At 39.0% G+C, this 14205-nt stretch overlaps 1 protein-coding gene across 4 annotated transcripts in view; it reads left to right on the top strand.

The window, feature by feature from the left end:
- Nucleotides 1–14205, top strand: part of Ssbp2 (single stranded DNA binding protein 2) — a 257999-nt gene that overhangs the window by 204835 nt on the left and 38959 nt on the right. For all 4 annotated transcript variants that reach the window (XM_005356514.2, XM_005356515.3, XM_005356512.3 and 1 more), the window contains 2 exons: nucleotides 9824–9890; nucleotides 10544–10614. In XM_005356514.2, the coding sequence (XP_005356571.1) occupies nucleotides 9824–9890; nucleotides 10544–10614 (138 nt within the window). The remainder of the gene's footprint in view (nucleotides 1–9823; nucleotides 9891–10543; nucleotides 10615–14205) is intronic.

Below are 14205 nucleotides of genomic sequence, written 5' to 3'. Positions count from 1 at the left end.
CAGCTCTGTATCTCTGACGGATGCACTGCCTGAATATGAAAGCCCATGCCTTTTATCCAGTACTGCTATGCAAGCAAAAAACATATATAAAATCTTTATGGTTGAATAGCATTAAGATTAAGTTTTGTCTGGGCGGTGGTGGCGCAAACCTTTAATCCTAGCACTCAAGAGGCAGAGGCAAGTGGAACTCTGTGAGTTCGAGGCCAGTCTGGTCAACAAGAGCTAGTTCTAGGACAGGCTCCAAAGATACAGAGAAACCCTGTCTCAAAAAAACAAAAACAAAACAAACAAACAAAATAAGCTATTGTATGGATTTTTAAAATTTTGTTTTTATTCTCATTATTTATAAAGTAGATATGTGAGTTGGTTACGTGTAGCACACACTGTTGTCCATTTTATATGCCAATGTTAAATTTGATTCTCCAAAAACATACTGTATCTGACCCGGCGGTGGTGGCGCACGCCTTTAATCCCAGCACTCGGGAGGCAGAGGCAGGCGGACTTTTGTGAGTTTGAGGCCAGCCTGGTCTACAAGAGCTAGTTCCAGGACAGGTTCCAAAACTACAGAGAAACCCTGTCTTGAAAGAACAAAGAAAAATATTAAAAGATGCTATAAAATAAGATCTACTCAAGTGCTATTACGAGTTCATTAACAATGTAGAAGGACAAACCTTGTAACGACGTCATCACAGCCATGTCATTGTACAAGCTTTGTTCCCATCACATGTGCTTGCATTGTGAAAAGAGATTAAGGACCATATACTTTTCTTCTGAGTGGCAGGATTATGAATGATTTTGCTATTTGAAAATCATTTGCACTTCACATTGAACTTAGACTTGTAGTTAGAGAAAACACTGTATAAATAGAGGAATGAAAATGTTATACTTTGAATAAGATTAACCTTTTTAAATATTTAATCCATTATTCCTGTAATGGGAAGAAGACAGATAGAATGGACACTAAAGATAAGTTAATCCTAAAAAGTCTTAATGGTTTTTAAGATAAGAAAAAAGAACTAACATTTGAAACAAAGAAAGCGATGTTTAGACAGTTGCAATCCCAGCTCCTGAGAGGCAAAGGCAAGAGGATTGTCATGAGTACAAGTTCAGCCTGGATGCAGAATGAGATTTTTGTCTCATAAAGCAAAAATGTCGACACTGACTTATAATTGAAATTGTGCTATAGCTCCGTGCACCCAAGTCACTTCCATTTCAGGCAGACCTCCCTCCTCACCGCCCTCCTCACCGCCCTCCTCATGGCGCGCTGTCTCCTGAGGATAAGGGTGCCTCATACATCTTTCCCAAGTTTCTTTTTGAATCTTTGCTGAACTTTTTGCATATGAAGTTTGGCTTTTGTTTAGTGCTGTCTGGGTGAAATGTGAGACGTTTCCAGCTACATAAAGAGGAATGCATTCTATTGAGAAGGTAACTCCAGCCGTGCTGTTGCGACTATGAAAGGTCTCAATATATAACCTTGAGTATAAGCACAGTGCACCCTGGTCAATGTAAGATTAAGGGCAAAACAGATCAAGTTGCTTCCTTGGACAGTGCAAAAAGCCACTTTTGATCACAGAATCCCCTTATATTTATGGAAATTAGAATATTCGTATTTTAAAATGATTATTTGAAGTTAAACAAGACCACATTAAAAGAATATTAGTTTCTTATGATTTTGAATTTGAGTTTATATTGGAATATATGTTTTTTTTTTAATGATTTCTCCTCTTGTAAGGCAGAGGAAGATAAAAGGGGAATATGTTTGGGAGAAAAAGGTACATTCTCTTCCCAACCCAAGGAAAACTTACACTATAGATCTAACATGGGCTTGATCCAGATCAAGTCATGGTTGTGTTGATATTTCTGATACAAAACGTGTTTCATACATAATGTTCCTTTATTTTCTAGTCATTTTATCTTAGGTATATTTTTAAGATTGTGCTGTGACATATTTGGTTAAAAGTATAATAGTCCATACAAAATCCACCTCAGAAAAGGACATTTGAACCTGTGAAGGTTTATAGATCTGGGCACCATGTTCAGGAAGTTGTTGATCAGTGATTAAACTATTGAAAATCTATTTTATCTTTTTAATTTTTGCTTTCAAATTAGCATACTAGATATTAGATATCTTAAGTCTTTTTTTTAACAAAGTGTGTTGAGTAAACTCTCTATCCATCTAGTCTCCCATAATCCTCCCTTGGCGCCTCCTCACCACACCCTTCACCTCTTTCATGTACAATGAATGCATTTGCCCACTCTCTGACTTCCTTATTACCTGTTTTTACCCTCTTTTGTCTCCTTTCTAGTGTGTGTGGGCCTGACCCATATTTACACACACACACACACACACACACACACACACACACACACACACACAAGCTACACCATGTTATGTGTGTATATGCACATAAGTACAGTCCAGGATTCACATATGAGACAGGACATGCTTTTTTTCTTCTTGAGTTTGAGTCACTGCAGGTAATATTATACTTTCCAAGTCTATTGATTTTCTAGCAAATTCTATGATCTTACTTTTCTTTATAACTGAGTAATACATGTATGTATGTATGTATGTATGTATGTATCACATTTTATCCTTTCGTCTGAGCGTGGACATCTGCGATTGTTCTGTTTCCTTGCTGTTGTGAATAGAATAACAGGAAACACAGGTGAGCACGCATCTCTGTGGTAGGATATGACTTCGTTAGGCATGTGCCTGGGAGTGGATAGCTGAGCTGCACAGTAGTTATACTTTAACTTTTTTGAGAAAGCTCTAGACACTCCACCAGAATGGATGTATAAAGGTTCCTCTTTCCTTGGAACCTCGCCATGATTTTTTTTTGTCGGTTTTCGTGATGATAACCATTCTGATCAAGGTGAGATGGTGTTTCGAAGTAGTTTTAAATTGCTTCTCCTGATTAGTAGGGATTTTTGAACTCTTTAAAAAGTATTTAGTGGCCATTTGTGTTTTCATTTTTTTGAGAATTGTTGATTTCATTTAGCCAAAGTTTCTTTGGTGGGGATGTGTGGTTTAAGTTTTGAAGTTCTTTATAAATTCTGAATATTAGCGCCCTTTGTCAAAAATTAGGTCTCTATTAGCATCGTTGTTTCATTTCTCGGCCCTCTGTTCTCTTACATTGGTTTGCTTTTCTCTATCCTGGTGTCAGGCTGTTGTTGTCAACAGAGCTGCCTCCAGGAATGTTCTTTCTATTTAGAATTGCTTTGGCTATCCTTGGTCATCGTAGGGTTTCTTTTCCTGTGATTAAAAAAAAAAAAAGCACGATACAAAACAACTTGAGGAAAGTTTATTCCATTTTAGATTTCCAGGTCATGGTCCATCACTGGGAAGTGAGGGGAGCTCAGGCAGGAAGGAAGCAGAAGCTGTGACAGAGTGCTGTGTGATAGCTTCCTCCTCGGAACTTGCCCTGCCTGCTTTCTGATAGCACCTAGGACGCCCAGTCCAGGGGCAGAACCTCAGACAGTAAACTGGGCCCATGCATATCAATCAAGAATATGCACCACACACATGCCTATAGGCCAGTCTGATGGAGGTGTATTTTCAAAACTAAGTTACAAGTTTTCTTTTTTATTTTATTTTATTTTTATTGTTTTTTTCTGGACAAAGGATTTATTGTAAAATACAGAAACCCAGACAAGATTCTCCAGGTCTAATGGTTGCAAATACTTTAGAGAGACATAGTAAGGCAAAAAATGCTTCCTGAATTCTGACTCACTGTGCATTTTTTAAGTCTTATTTATTTATTTTACATCCTGGCTGCAGTTTCCCTCTCCTCCTCCCAGTTCCTCCCCCAGCCACTCCCCCTCCACTTCTTTTTAGGAAAGGGCGCGTCTCTCATGGATATCAGCAAAGCATGGCATATCAAGGTACAGTAAGGCTCAGCACCTCCCCATGTATTAACTGAGCAAGGTGACTATATGAGGAGTAGGGTCCCAAAAGCCAGTAAAGAGTCAGTGACGCCCCTGTTCCTACTGTTAGGAGACCCACAAGAGGACCAAGCTACATATGTGCAGAGTGCCTAGCTCAGTCCCATGCAGACTCCATGGTTGTTGGTTTAGTCTCTGTGAGACCTATGAGCCCAGGTTAGTTGATTCTGTGGGTTTTCTTGTGGTGTCCTTGACCCTCCTTGTTCCCCCTCTTCTGCAGGATCCCCTGAGCTCTGCCTAATGTTTTTCTGTGTGTCTGCATCTGTTTCCACCACTTTCTGTTTGAAGCCTCTCTGATGACAATTGAAGTATTGAAGTAGGCACCAACCTGGTCACAGGAGATGGCCAGCTCAGGCTTACATGTCCACTATTGCTAGGAGTCGTAGCTGGGGTCATCCTTGTAGATTCTTGGGAGATTCTCTTGTGCTAGGTTTCTACCTGATCCTGAAATACATCCCTGTCCAGTAATCTCTTTCAGTACTGCCCCCTCCGCCCCACCCCAACCTGATCGCTCATGTTCCTATCTGTACTGCCTCAATCCACTCATGAAATCTCTTCTATTTCCCCTTCCCAGAGAGATCTTCATCCTCTTCCCCGATCCCTCCTTGTTACCTAGTCTCTCTGGGTCTGTGGATTGTAGCATAGTTATTCTTTATTTTACAGCTGATATCCACTTATAAGTGAGTACATACCATGTTTGTTTTTCTAGGTCTGAGATAACCTCACTCAGGATGGGTTTTGTTTTTAGTTCTGTCCATTTGCCTTCAAATTTCATGATGTCCTTGTTTTTAACAGCTGAGTAATATTCCATTGTATCACATTTTCTTTACCCATTCCTTAGTTTAGGGACATCTAGTTTGTTTCCAGGTTCTGGTTATTACAAATAATGCTGCTATGAACATAGCTGAGCAAGTGTCCTCGTGGTATGATTGAGCATCTTTTGGGTATATGCCCAAGTGTGGTATAACTAAGTCTTGTGGTAGGTTGATTTACAGTTTTCTGAGAATCTTCCTTATTGATAAACACAAATCAAAACAATTCCAAGATTCCCTCTTACATCTGTCAGAATGGCTAATATCAAAAACACAAGTGACAGCTTGTGCTGGAGAGAAGGGCAGCATGCCTCCATTGCTGTTGGGGGGGGGGTCATACAAACTTACATGCTTTCTTAATCAAAGAAGGAAGAACCATGGCAAAGTAAGTCAGACAAAACCAAAATACAACAATATAAAAAGTTCAGAGTCTGACTTATAGGCTCCACACTCACAGTGTTTTTGATCCTTGGAAAGGGTTTATTTCACCTCACTGCTTATAATCCATCCTCTAGAGAAGTCAGGGCAACAGCATAAGCCTGGAACCTGGAGGCAGAAACCAAAGCAGAAGCCAGAAGGAGTGCTACTGCCCGGCTTGGTCTCCTTATGATTGTCCCACCTGCTTTCTTAGAACACCACCTAGGGGCACCATCTAAACAGCATCTAGCGTAGGGGGTGGAACTGTCCACAGTGAGCTGGACCCATCCATTATCAAACATCAATCAAGAAATTATCCCCACAGGCTTGTTTGTCGGCCAGTCTTGATGGGGGGTTGCATTTTCTCAGTTTCCTCTTCCCAAATGACATGTTGAGTTGACATAAAACTAACCAGATATTTTGTCTATTGTGGTTCCATATGAATTCTTGGATTGTTTTACTACAATTCTATGAATAATGACATCAGAATCCTGATGGTAATTAGATTCAATCTGTGGACTACGAGCTACTTTCATGATATTAATTTCTAAAATTTGCTGATCAGGAACTCGATTCTTTGCATCATCTAGTATATTCCTTTCTGTTTTTTTAAAAAATACTTTGAAGTTTTCAGTGTAGAGGTCTTTTACATCCTTGCTTAGGTTTATATTAGCTACTTTTTGGGAGCAATTATGAGTAAGATATTTTTAATTTCTTTTTCTGAGAGTTCATTGTTCATATATGTGAAGACTAATTCATTTTGTGTCCTAAAACTTTATTTAAAATGTTTCTTGGAGCTGAAAGCTTTCTAGTTGATTCTGTAGAGTCTTTCATGTATAGATAGGACTAGATTAACATATTCCTTTCTTATTTTTGTTCCTTGTGTGTCTTTCTTTTTCTTTTCTAATCCCATAGCTAACACATGGAACACTATATTGAATAAGAGAGTAAAAGGGGGCATCTTTGTCTCATCCCTGTTTTCAGGGAAATATATATCAGTAATTTTTCACTGTGGTATAATATTGGTTGTAGGTCTGTTATAAATGACCTTAATGCAGATCTTTGTCCTCTTTCTTTCTGTCACTAAGGGTTTGTCAGTGTTATTAACTTTCTCAAAGAACTGACTCTTTGATTTTGTGTGTTCTTTTAGTTTCTATTTCATTAATTTTTTATTATTATTATTTTTTTTATTGAGAAAAAAATTCCCGCCTCCTCCCAGCCTCCCACTCCTCCCACCCTCCCCCTACTCCTCTCCCCCTCCCTCTCAAGTCTGAAGAGCAGTCAGGGTTCCCTGCCCTGTGGAAAGTCCAAAGTCCTCCCCCCTCCATCCTGGTCCAGGAAGGTGAACATCCAAACTGGCTAGGCCCCCACAAAGCTAGAACAAAAAGTAGGATCAAAACCCAGTGCCATTGTCCTTGGCTTCTCAGCAACCCTCATTGTCCGCCATATTCAGAGAGTCCAGGTTTATCCCCTGCTTTTTCAGACACAATCCAGCTGGCCTTGGTAAGCTCCCAATAGATCAGCCCCACTGTCTCCGTGGATGGATGCACCCCTCATGGTCCTGACTTCCTTGCTCATCTTCTCCCTCCTTCTGTTCCTCATTGGTACTTTGGGAGCTCAGTCCAGTGTTCCAGTGTGGGTCTCTGTCTCTATCTCCATCCATCGCCAGATGAAGGTTCTACGGTGATATGCAAAATATTCATCAGTATGGCTATAGGACAGGATCATTTCAGGTTCCCTATCCTCAGCTGCCCCAGGAACTAACTGGGGACCTCACCTTGGGCACCTGGAAGCCCCTCTAGGTCCATGTCTCTTCCCAACCCTAAGATGGCTCCCTTAATTAAGATATGTGCTTCCCTGCTCCCCTATCCAACCTTCCTGTATTTTTTTAATTGTTTCTTGCCATCCGCTGGGTTTGAGATTGATTTCTTATTTTCCTAGAATTTTGAGTACATCATTAGATTGTTTATTTGAAATGTCGCTAGTTTTCTAATATGAGTCTCTACATCTATAAACTTTTCTCCTAGGACTGCCTTCGCTGTGTATGAAAGAATGATGTATTGTCATTTGATTATAAGAATTTTTAATTTTCTCACAAATCTCTTTAATGATTCACTGTTCATTCAAAAGTGTATTGTTTAGTCTCATAAGCATTTTTTGCTATTACATAGTTTTTCTTGATGTTGCTGTTAGTATCTTCCATCTATACCAGGATGCCCTGGGACTATTTCAGAGCCACACTGTAATGCTGAAGTGTGGTTGGAAGAGGAGTTATATTGGGCAAATACATTGATTAGTTACATAAGAAATACATTGAAGATAATAAAGCTATACTTCCTACTGTTGGATAAAATACTGACAAGTCTACATAGGAGGCGAAAAATAATCCTAGCGTGCCAGGTTTGAACTATAGTATTGAATGAATAATAAGCTGTGAATTTGTTGTACGTATGTACAGAGTATGCATTTATTGTTCACATATCTATATAGATTTTTTTCAAGCTTATTGCTTACCACAAGTGTCTAAAGGCATTGCACCCAAGAAGCAAGACCAGCTGCCCAGATCATGATGCATAAATGCTGTGCTATCAAAAGAATTAAGATCCTTTGAAGAAGGGGCTGCTTCAAGAGCTAGGCCAAAATAAAGAACATATGTGCACCCAGAGAGTCTTAGCCATGAAGTAAAAAAATACTCCAAAGCTGAACTCAGATCCAACATCCACATAAGATTCAGACAGAGCAGCTCGCACCTGTAATCCTAATGCTGGGAAAGAGAGTCAGGTGATCTCTGGGACTCATGGCCAGCCAGACATTACTAGAGAACTCTACCTTCAGCAAAGGTTCTTGTCTCAACAACTAAGATGGAGAGCAAGTGAAGACTGCTATCAACCTCCAATTGCACACTCACAACCGCACATACACCATACACACACATACACACATACAAAAGGGATAGATAATTGATGGATTATTACTCATTGAATAAAATAGGACCCATGAGTAGTAAATAAAGCTTTCCTACACTAAATGTCAGCCAGTAAACATAGAGGCAGTGATAGGCATGGAGTATCTCCATATGACAAGCATCTCAGTGGAAGGGATTAGTGGCGTAGCTTACAAAGGAGTGTAAGGAATGGGTTGTTGACGACAGAATAGCTCTGATCATAGAAACAACAGTTGTGGGGCTGGGTGATAGCCTTATGATGTAGAAACCTGACAGATCCCATCGCAATCAGATGATAAAGCTCAAGTTCACCAGTAGTGGGTGAGCCGGCACCTTGAACCCTCAGATGTGTGCACAGAGAAGGACATCATAGCCTCTCTGTGGTGTTCTCTCCTGTTCAGAAAATGTGACCTGAGTCCAGATCATGAAAAGAATATCAGAGTCACCCTGTAAAATATACCGCTTATTCTTCTTACAGCCATTGAGGGTTAATAGAGAAGGGTTGGTGTAGGTAGGAAAAAAAATGGGAATTGTTTCTGCTTAGAAAAGCAGAAAGAGTCATGGCAGCTCAAGATAACACATGCTCCACGATGTCCTGGTACCAGAAAGAAATAAGAGAAATGACAGGACTTACATTAGTTCTGTGACTGGTGGTACTGCTGTATCGGGAGGTTCTTGACTTAAAATGTTAGGATAACAAGGCACTCCATCTGCAGCTTGCTCTCAAGAGATCCCGTAGATGATTTATGATGGGGGAGGGGAGGGGATAGTACAGCAGAGGAGAAGGGGCATGGTGGGGCAGAAAGGAAGGGAGGGGATGAGGACTCTGGGTTGGGGTATATGGTGAGGCTTCATATGTTCATGAAGTTATGCAATTATAAGGTTTGTCCCAAGAATTCTGTAAAGAAATGATCCCAAAACAGATCTCAAAGATGTCAGCAGTGACCTTATAAGGTTTCTTGAGAGGAGAAGAAGAGCACACCAATTGGTAATCCAATACCAGATGGTCAGCTCTGAAATCATACATGAGAGTAACACTATACAAACTGAGCTAACACTGTATAGGCTGAGCATGTTATATTTACGTATTTAGGAATACATAATTAATTTAGGAATAAGTACACAAAATATACATATATATATATGTAACAATTATTGAAAATAGAGGGCATGAATTTGAAAGAGATCAAGGACGTATATAGGAAAGTTGGGAGGGAGGAAAGAGAAAGAGGAAATTAATTATATTCTTAAAAAATATAAGAAATAAAAATTTTTAAATATCCTTGCAATGTAAGTGTATATTGGGTATACTTGCAAACAACAGTAACAACAACAAAAATCCTAGAATTTAAAAGAAAAGAATAACTAGAGCTCTCTGCTACATACCCCAATAACAAAGGGACTTGCCACATCTGGGTGCATAGTTGTTAAATATCTGTTTTGAAATATTTGAATATTTAATTTGATAAGATTTTCCAGTTAAAGTTCACTAAGAAGATCTTTATAGAAAGGTGTTTCAGTCCATATCTAACTACATTTTGAAGATGCTGTTAACTGTCCACAAGGATGAAAGATAAAATGAATGAGAAATTGAAAGATCTTGAGAGAGATTCAAATGCATTATATACTTGGAGAAATGTCTAACGCATGTCTTCCATAAGTGTTTACAATATTGCTTTTTGTTTTTGTTCTACTGAATTGCTAGGCACTTGGAGGTGTCCCAGGAAGTCAGCCATTACTCCCCAGTGGAATGGACCCAACACGACAACAAGGTAATTAAAGTGGAGGTGAAACTGATGCGTTGAACCAGGGAGGAATTTCTTCCAGAAGAACTTCATTGCTATAAATATTCCAGAATTTTCCCGGATGTATTTTCACAGCAACATGACTAAATGGCTTATTTTTCCAGCTAGTTCTTAATTATACACTATAGCAGGTTAGAGATGCTGACATAAGAGACAGAATATTAAAATGTCTAGAATCTTGTGCATGACTTCTAACACGTGGGAAGTTAAGTGATTATACACTTTCAGTTCCTCCAAATTTTCATATAGAGGACTTAGGGATGAAAGATGGGAAGAGCACAAAGTAACATGTGACTTCAGTAGTTGAACAGTCCCAGGAGCCTTGGCAATATTTAGGGACCATGAATAGCAAAGGCTACATTCCAGGAAATACTGTCCTAAGGGAAGAGGAGCAAAGACTGTGAGAGAAGTAAACACAGAGAAGGAAGAAAATTTTCGCTAAGAAACCAGTAGAGAGTGTGGGACAAGTGATAGCCGGAGTTGGAAATGATGGCTACAATAGTAAAATACGGTGGTGGCAGTGCTCAGATGTGGCATCGTTCTACCCAGCAAGGAGGAAACTGGTCTCTAGTTTAGTGCTGATAGCTGTTCTGTTGCTAACCTCTTCATACTTCCTTTAGGACATCCAAATATGGGTGGACCAATGCAGAGAATGACTCCTCCAAGAGGAATGGTGCCCTTAGGACCACAGGTAAACAGTCAGCCTGAGAGGGAGACACTGGGCTGCTACCTCCTGATAAAAGGGCTTTGTTTGCTGGGTGTTAACATATGCACTGGAGTATTGACCAACCATGGGCTGATGACATTAGACACATAGATCTCAGTTTAAAATTCTGAAATTAAAAACACAGTAGTTTGTATGCTTTATGTTATAAATAGCTATATATTTTATATTATAAAAATTACAAAAGATAATAAAAACTTACTTCTGGCTAGTAATCTCTTCTGATAACTTCTAGTCACAATTCATTATGTCAGTGTGAATACTTCACTTCCTATGCAAGCCATAAAGTAGTTTTTTTCTATTAGTATCTTTCATATCTATTTCTATTAGCATGAAGGAAATAAATACCTTCATATAAATTTACCTCAGAAACTAGAAACACCAACAATAACCCCAAAAGTTAAACCATACAAAAAGTTAATAAAAAATAATTGTAAATACCAACCACTTAAACAAAAGCAAGAGCCATGCTCATGAATGGGATAGGAGAGAAAGTTGAAGTAAAATCATTTGGAATGGCAGGAATCCCATTGTGATAGTCACAACATATCACTTTCAAGTGGAATGTGTGTATCAAAAAATATAAACTTCATTTCCTAAAAGATAGTGAAAAACAATTCCTACACCAGACATTTTACCATGTAGCTGCCACCCAAGGGTAAACTTCCCTGTCACTTTGTACCTGTATTATATGAACAGGCTCTGGAATGATGTTTGTAGCTTTATGCGTAGACAGAATATACATACATGTTCATTTTGCTTGAGACAGGTCTCACTGTTTAGCCCTGATTGGCTTGGAACTCGTTCTGTAGATCATACTGACCTTGAACTCAGAGAAATCCTCCTGCCTTTGAATCTCCAGATTGGATTAAAGGTCTGTGCCACCAACCTGTCTCCCTAATTCCATAAATATCACATCTGTGGTTTTTGACTTTAAGCTATGTGTAATAAAGTGAAATAGTCATTTCTGGCAACAACTTCAGTTTGAAACAAAGAACTATACTTAGCATAATGGTTCTTGAGTACTGTTAGTTAATCAAGTGTGCACAGAGCAGAATGACCATGGGTATTTTATGGGTGACACAAACTTACTCCAAATCAAGACATATTTATAATATATTTTAAACATTTAAGGACAGCAGTCAAAAATGATTTTTAAATTGGTATCAATATCCTTTCAGTGGAAAAGGAAAATGATATATTTCATCAGGGAAAAATTTTTCTTCTGATATGGTATTTGAAGTTGTTTTCTCTTTGTTTCTGTGAGTGTCCCTTAGCTAGCCTGTGTTCTTCAAACAGCAAGTTCCATGGTCTCATGGAAATAGACTCTTAAATTGCACAGCTATTTCAATTTCCTCTAGAATCCAGAAGGGTAAATAAGCTACATGCACTTAAAAATCAGATAGTTGGGATGAATGAAAGTGTTAATTGAGAAGGTGTAACTTGCATAGAGAGAGTAAACTCATTCCATATATCTGAATGCATCCTGAATTGTAGAATTCAGTTTGCTATAGGATAAAACTTTCTAATAATTAGACTTTCAATAAAGGAAAGACATATTAAAGTTTCCTAGCAGACAGAGTCTGAACACCATTTGGTGAGGCACATTGCATTGGAAGAGAGATTCGCCTGGATGGAATAGAACAGTGGCCCCAGTTCTAAGATTCCAAGATTCGATATGAGCTCATCCCATCTGCCTTTGTTGCTCACATGGAAAGCCTTTTGCTATTCTTTTCTTCCTGAGTTCTTTGTGGTTTGGAATATTATTCACAAAATGAAAATATTTTATATCTGTAAATCATGTATTATATTGGATAATCCTTCACTTTCGATGACAATTCAGTTTAATTAGCTCATCTTTTATTGAAGGTCTGCTGTATACCAGAAATCCTACTTGACCATTAGTATAAAACGATTAATAAAATAGGATTTCTGTCTTCAAAGTGCATACTGTTGAACAGGAAATGCAGCTGCATTTAGAAAGGCTATTATCTAATACTAAAAGCCTAGAAAACAAAATATGGACCCTATGTAATTACACAGCGAGTCAGCACAAGAACATAGAAGTGATGCTTTAGAGTTGAGAAGTGAAACAGGGAGTTTAGTTTATTAACAACCTCAAAAAAGAATTAACAGCTACAGTTTTTGAGTAAGTAGCAAGTGCCAAGTTTTAATTCATCAAGCACTCTGCTAGTTTATATTTCATTTTATCCTGTGAAAAGTGTACATGGAAATCAATATTATTGCCGTTCAGGTAAGGAAAATAAGGCTAAGAGAATGGTTGGCCCATATAAAAGAATGGCTGTTGTGGTACACACCTGTAATCCCTCAACTCCAAAGGCTGGGGCAGGAGGCTCTCAAGTCCAAGGACAACCTAGACTACGTAGAGACCCTGTCTCACAGAGACAGCATGCTGCATAGGTCATAATGCTATGACAGTAGAGACCCAAGCTGATACATCTCTGTGCCCAGAGTGGAATATTAGATTTTCTAAAACTCATGAATAAGGTGAAAGATGGCGAGACCTCCTCATGATGAATCACCGAGCCTTACTTTGCCGTGTGTATTTTTCATCTCCATGACTTTTGACTCTGACTAGTAACACTACTACTGCCGTGCATGGCCCAAATATTACACAGCCAGCTTCCCTCTTACCTAATGGCTTGTGTGGTTAGAATGGTTCCCCACAGCTCACAAACCTGAGTTAAATGATTTTTCCTTAAAGTGAAAGCAAATCAACAATGAGAGTAGCAGGTTGTCTGGGTGACTTCATCTATCAAGTATGTCATTCTGTCTAGAATTAGCAGACCTTTCTTATTGATTCGTTCCTTTTCTTTAAAGAGTTTCCATAGGATAAGTTAGCATGATTATGAAGTGTAGTTTCTTTCATTTGGGAAAATCCAGTAGGCTAGAAATATAACAAGGAGAAGTTGGAAATGAAGGCAGAAAGCATAGGCTGGGACTGGCTTGTTAAAAGGGACGTATTCAGGAGTTTAGACCTATTTGACAGGTGATCTGGGTCATTATTTCTTTTCAGTGGTATGGGTAATACTGTAATTTAGAAAAAGAGTTGCTCAAGGAAGTAGGAAGAGTAAAACAGAAACCAATTAAGATGATGCAGTAGTCTTCACACTAGGAAGTAGAACACTGTGCAGGGACTTTCACTGCTGCAAGCAGCAGACTCTGGCAGTTGACCAAATATGAAATTTATTTTATTTTATTTTTAAAAAGAAATGACACCAGGAACTTGTAGAAATTTCTAGTGTGGCTGGACAGTGGTGGCTCACGCCTTTAATCCCAGCACCCAGGAGATAGAGGCAGGCTAACTCTGTGAGTTCGAGGCCAGCCTGGTCTACAAGACTGAGTTCCAGGACAGGCTCCAAAGCCACCAAGAAATCCTGTCTCGAATAAAACCAAAAAGAAAGAAAAGAAGAGAGAGAGAGAGAGTGAGAGAGAGAGAGAGAGAGAGAGAGAGAGAGAGAGAGAGAGAGAGAGAGAGAGAGAGAGAGACAGAGAGAGAGAGAGGTGGCGCACGCCTTTAATCCCAGCACTCGGGAG

Source organism: Microtus ochrogaster, chromosome 19 (assembly GCF_000317375.1).
Source record: "Microtus ochrogaster isolate Prairie Vole_2 chromosome 19, MicOch1.0, whole genome shotgun sequence".
Classification (NCBI taxonomy): Eukaryota; Metazoa; Chordata; class Mammalia; order Rodentia; family Cricetidae; genus Microtus; species Microtus ochrogaster.
Note: the sequence above shows the minus strand (reverse complement) of the source record. Positions and strands in the feature narration are given on the sequence as shown.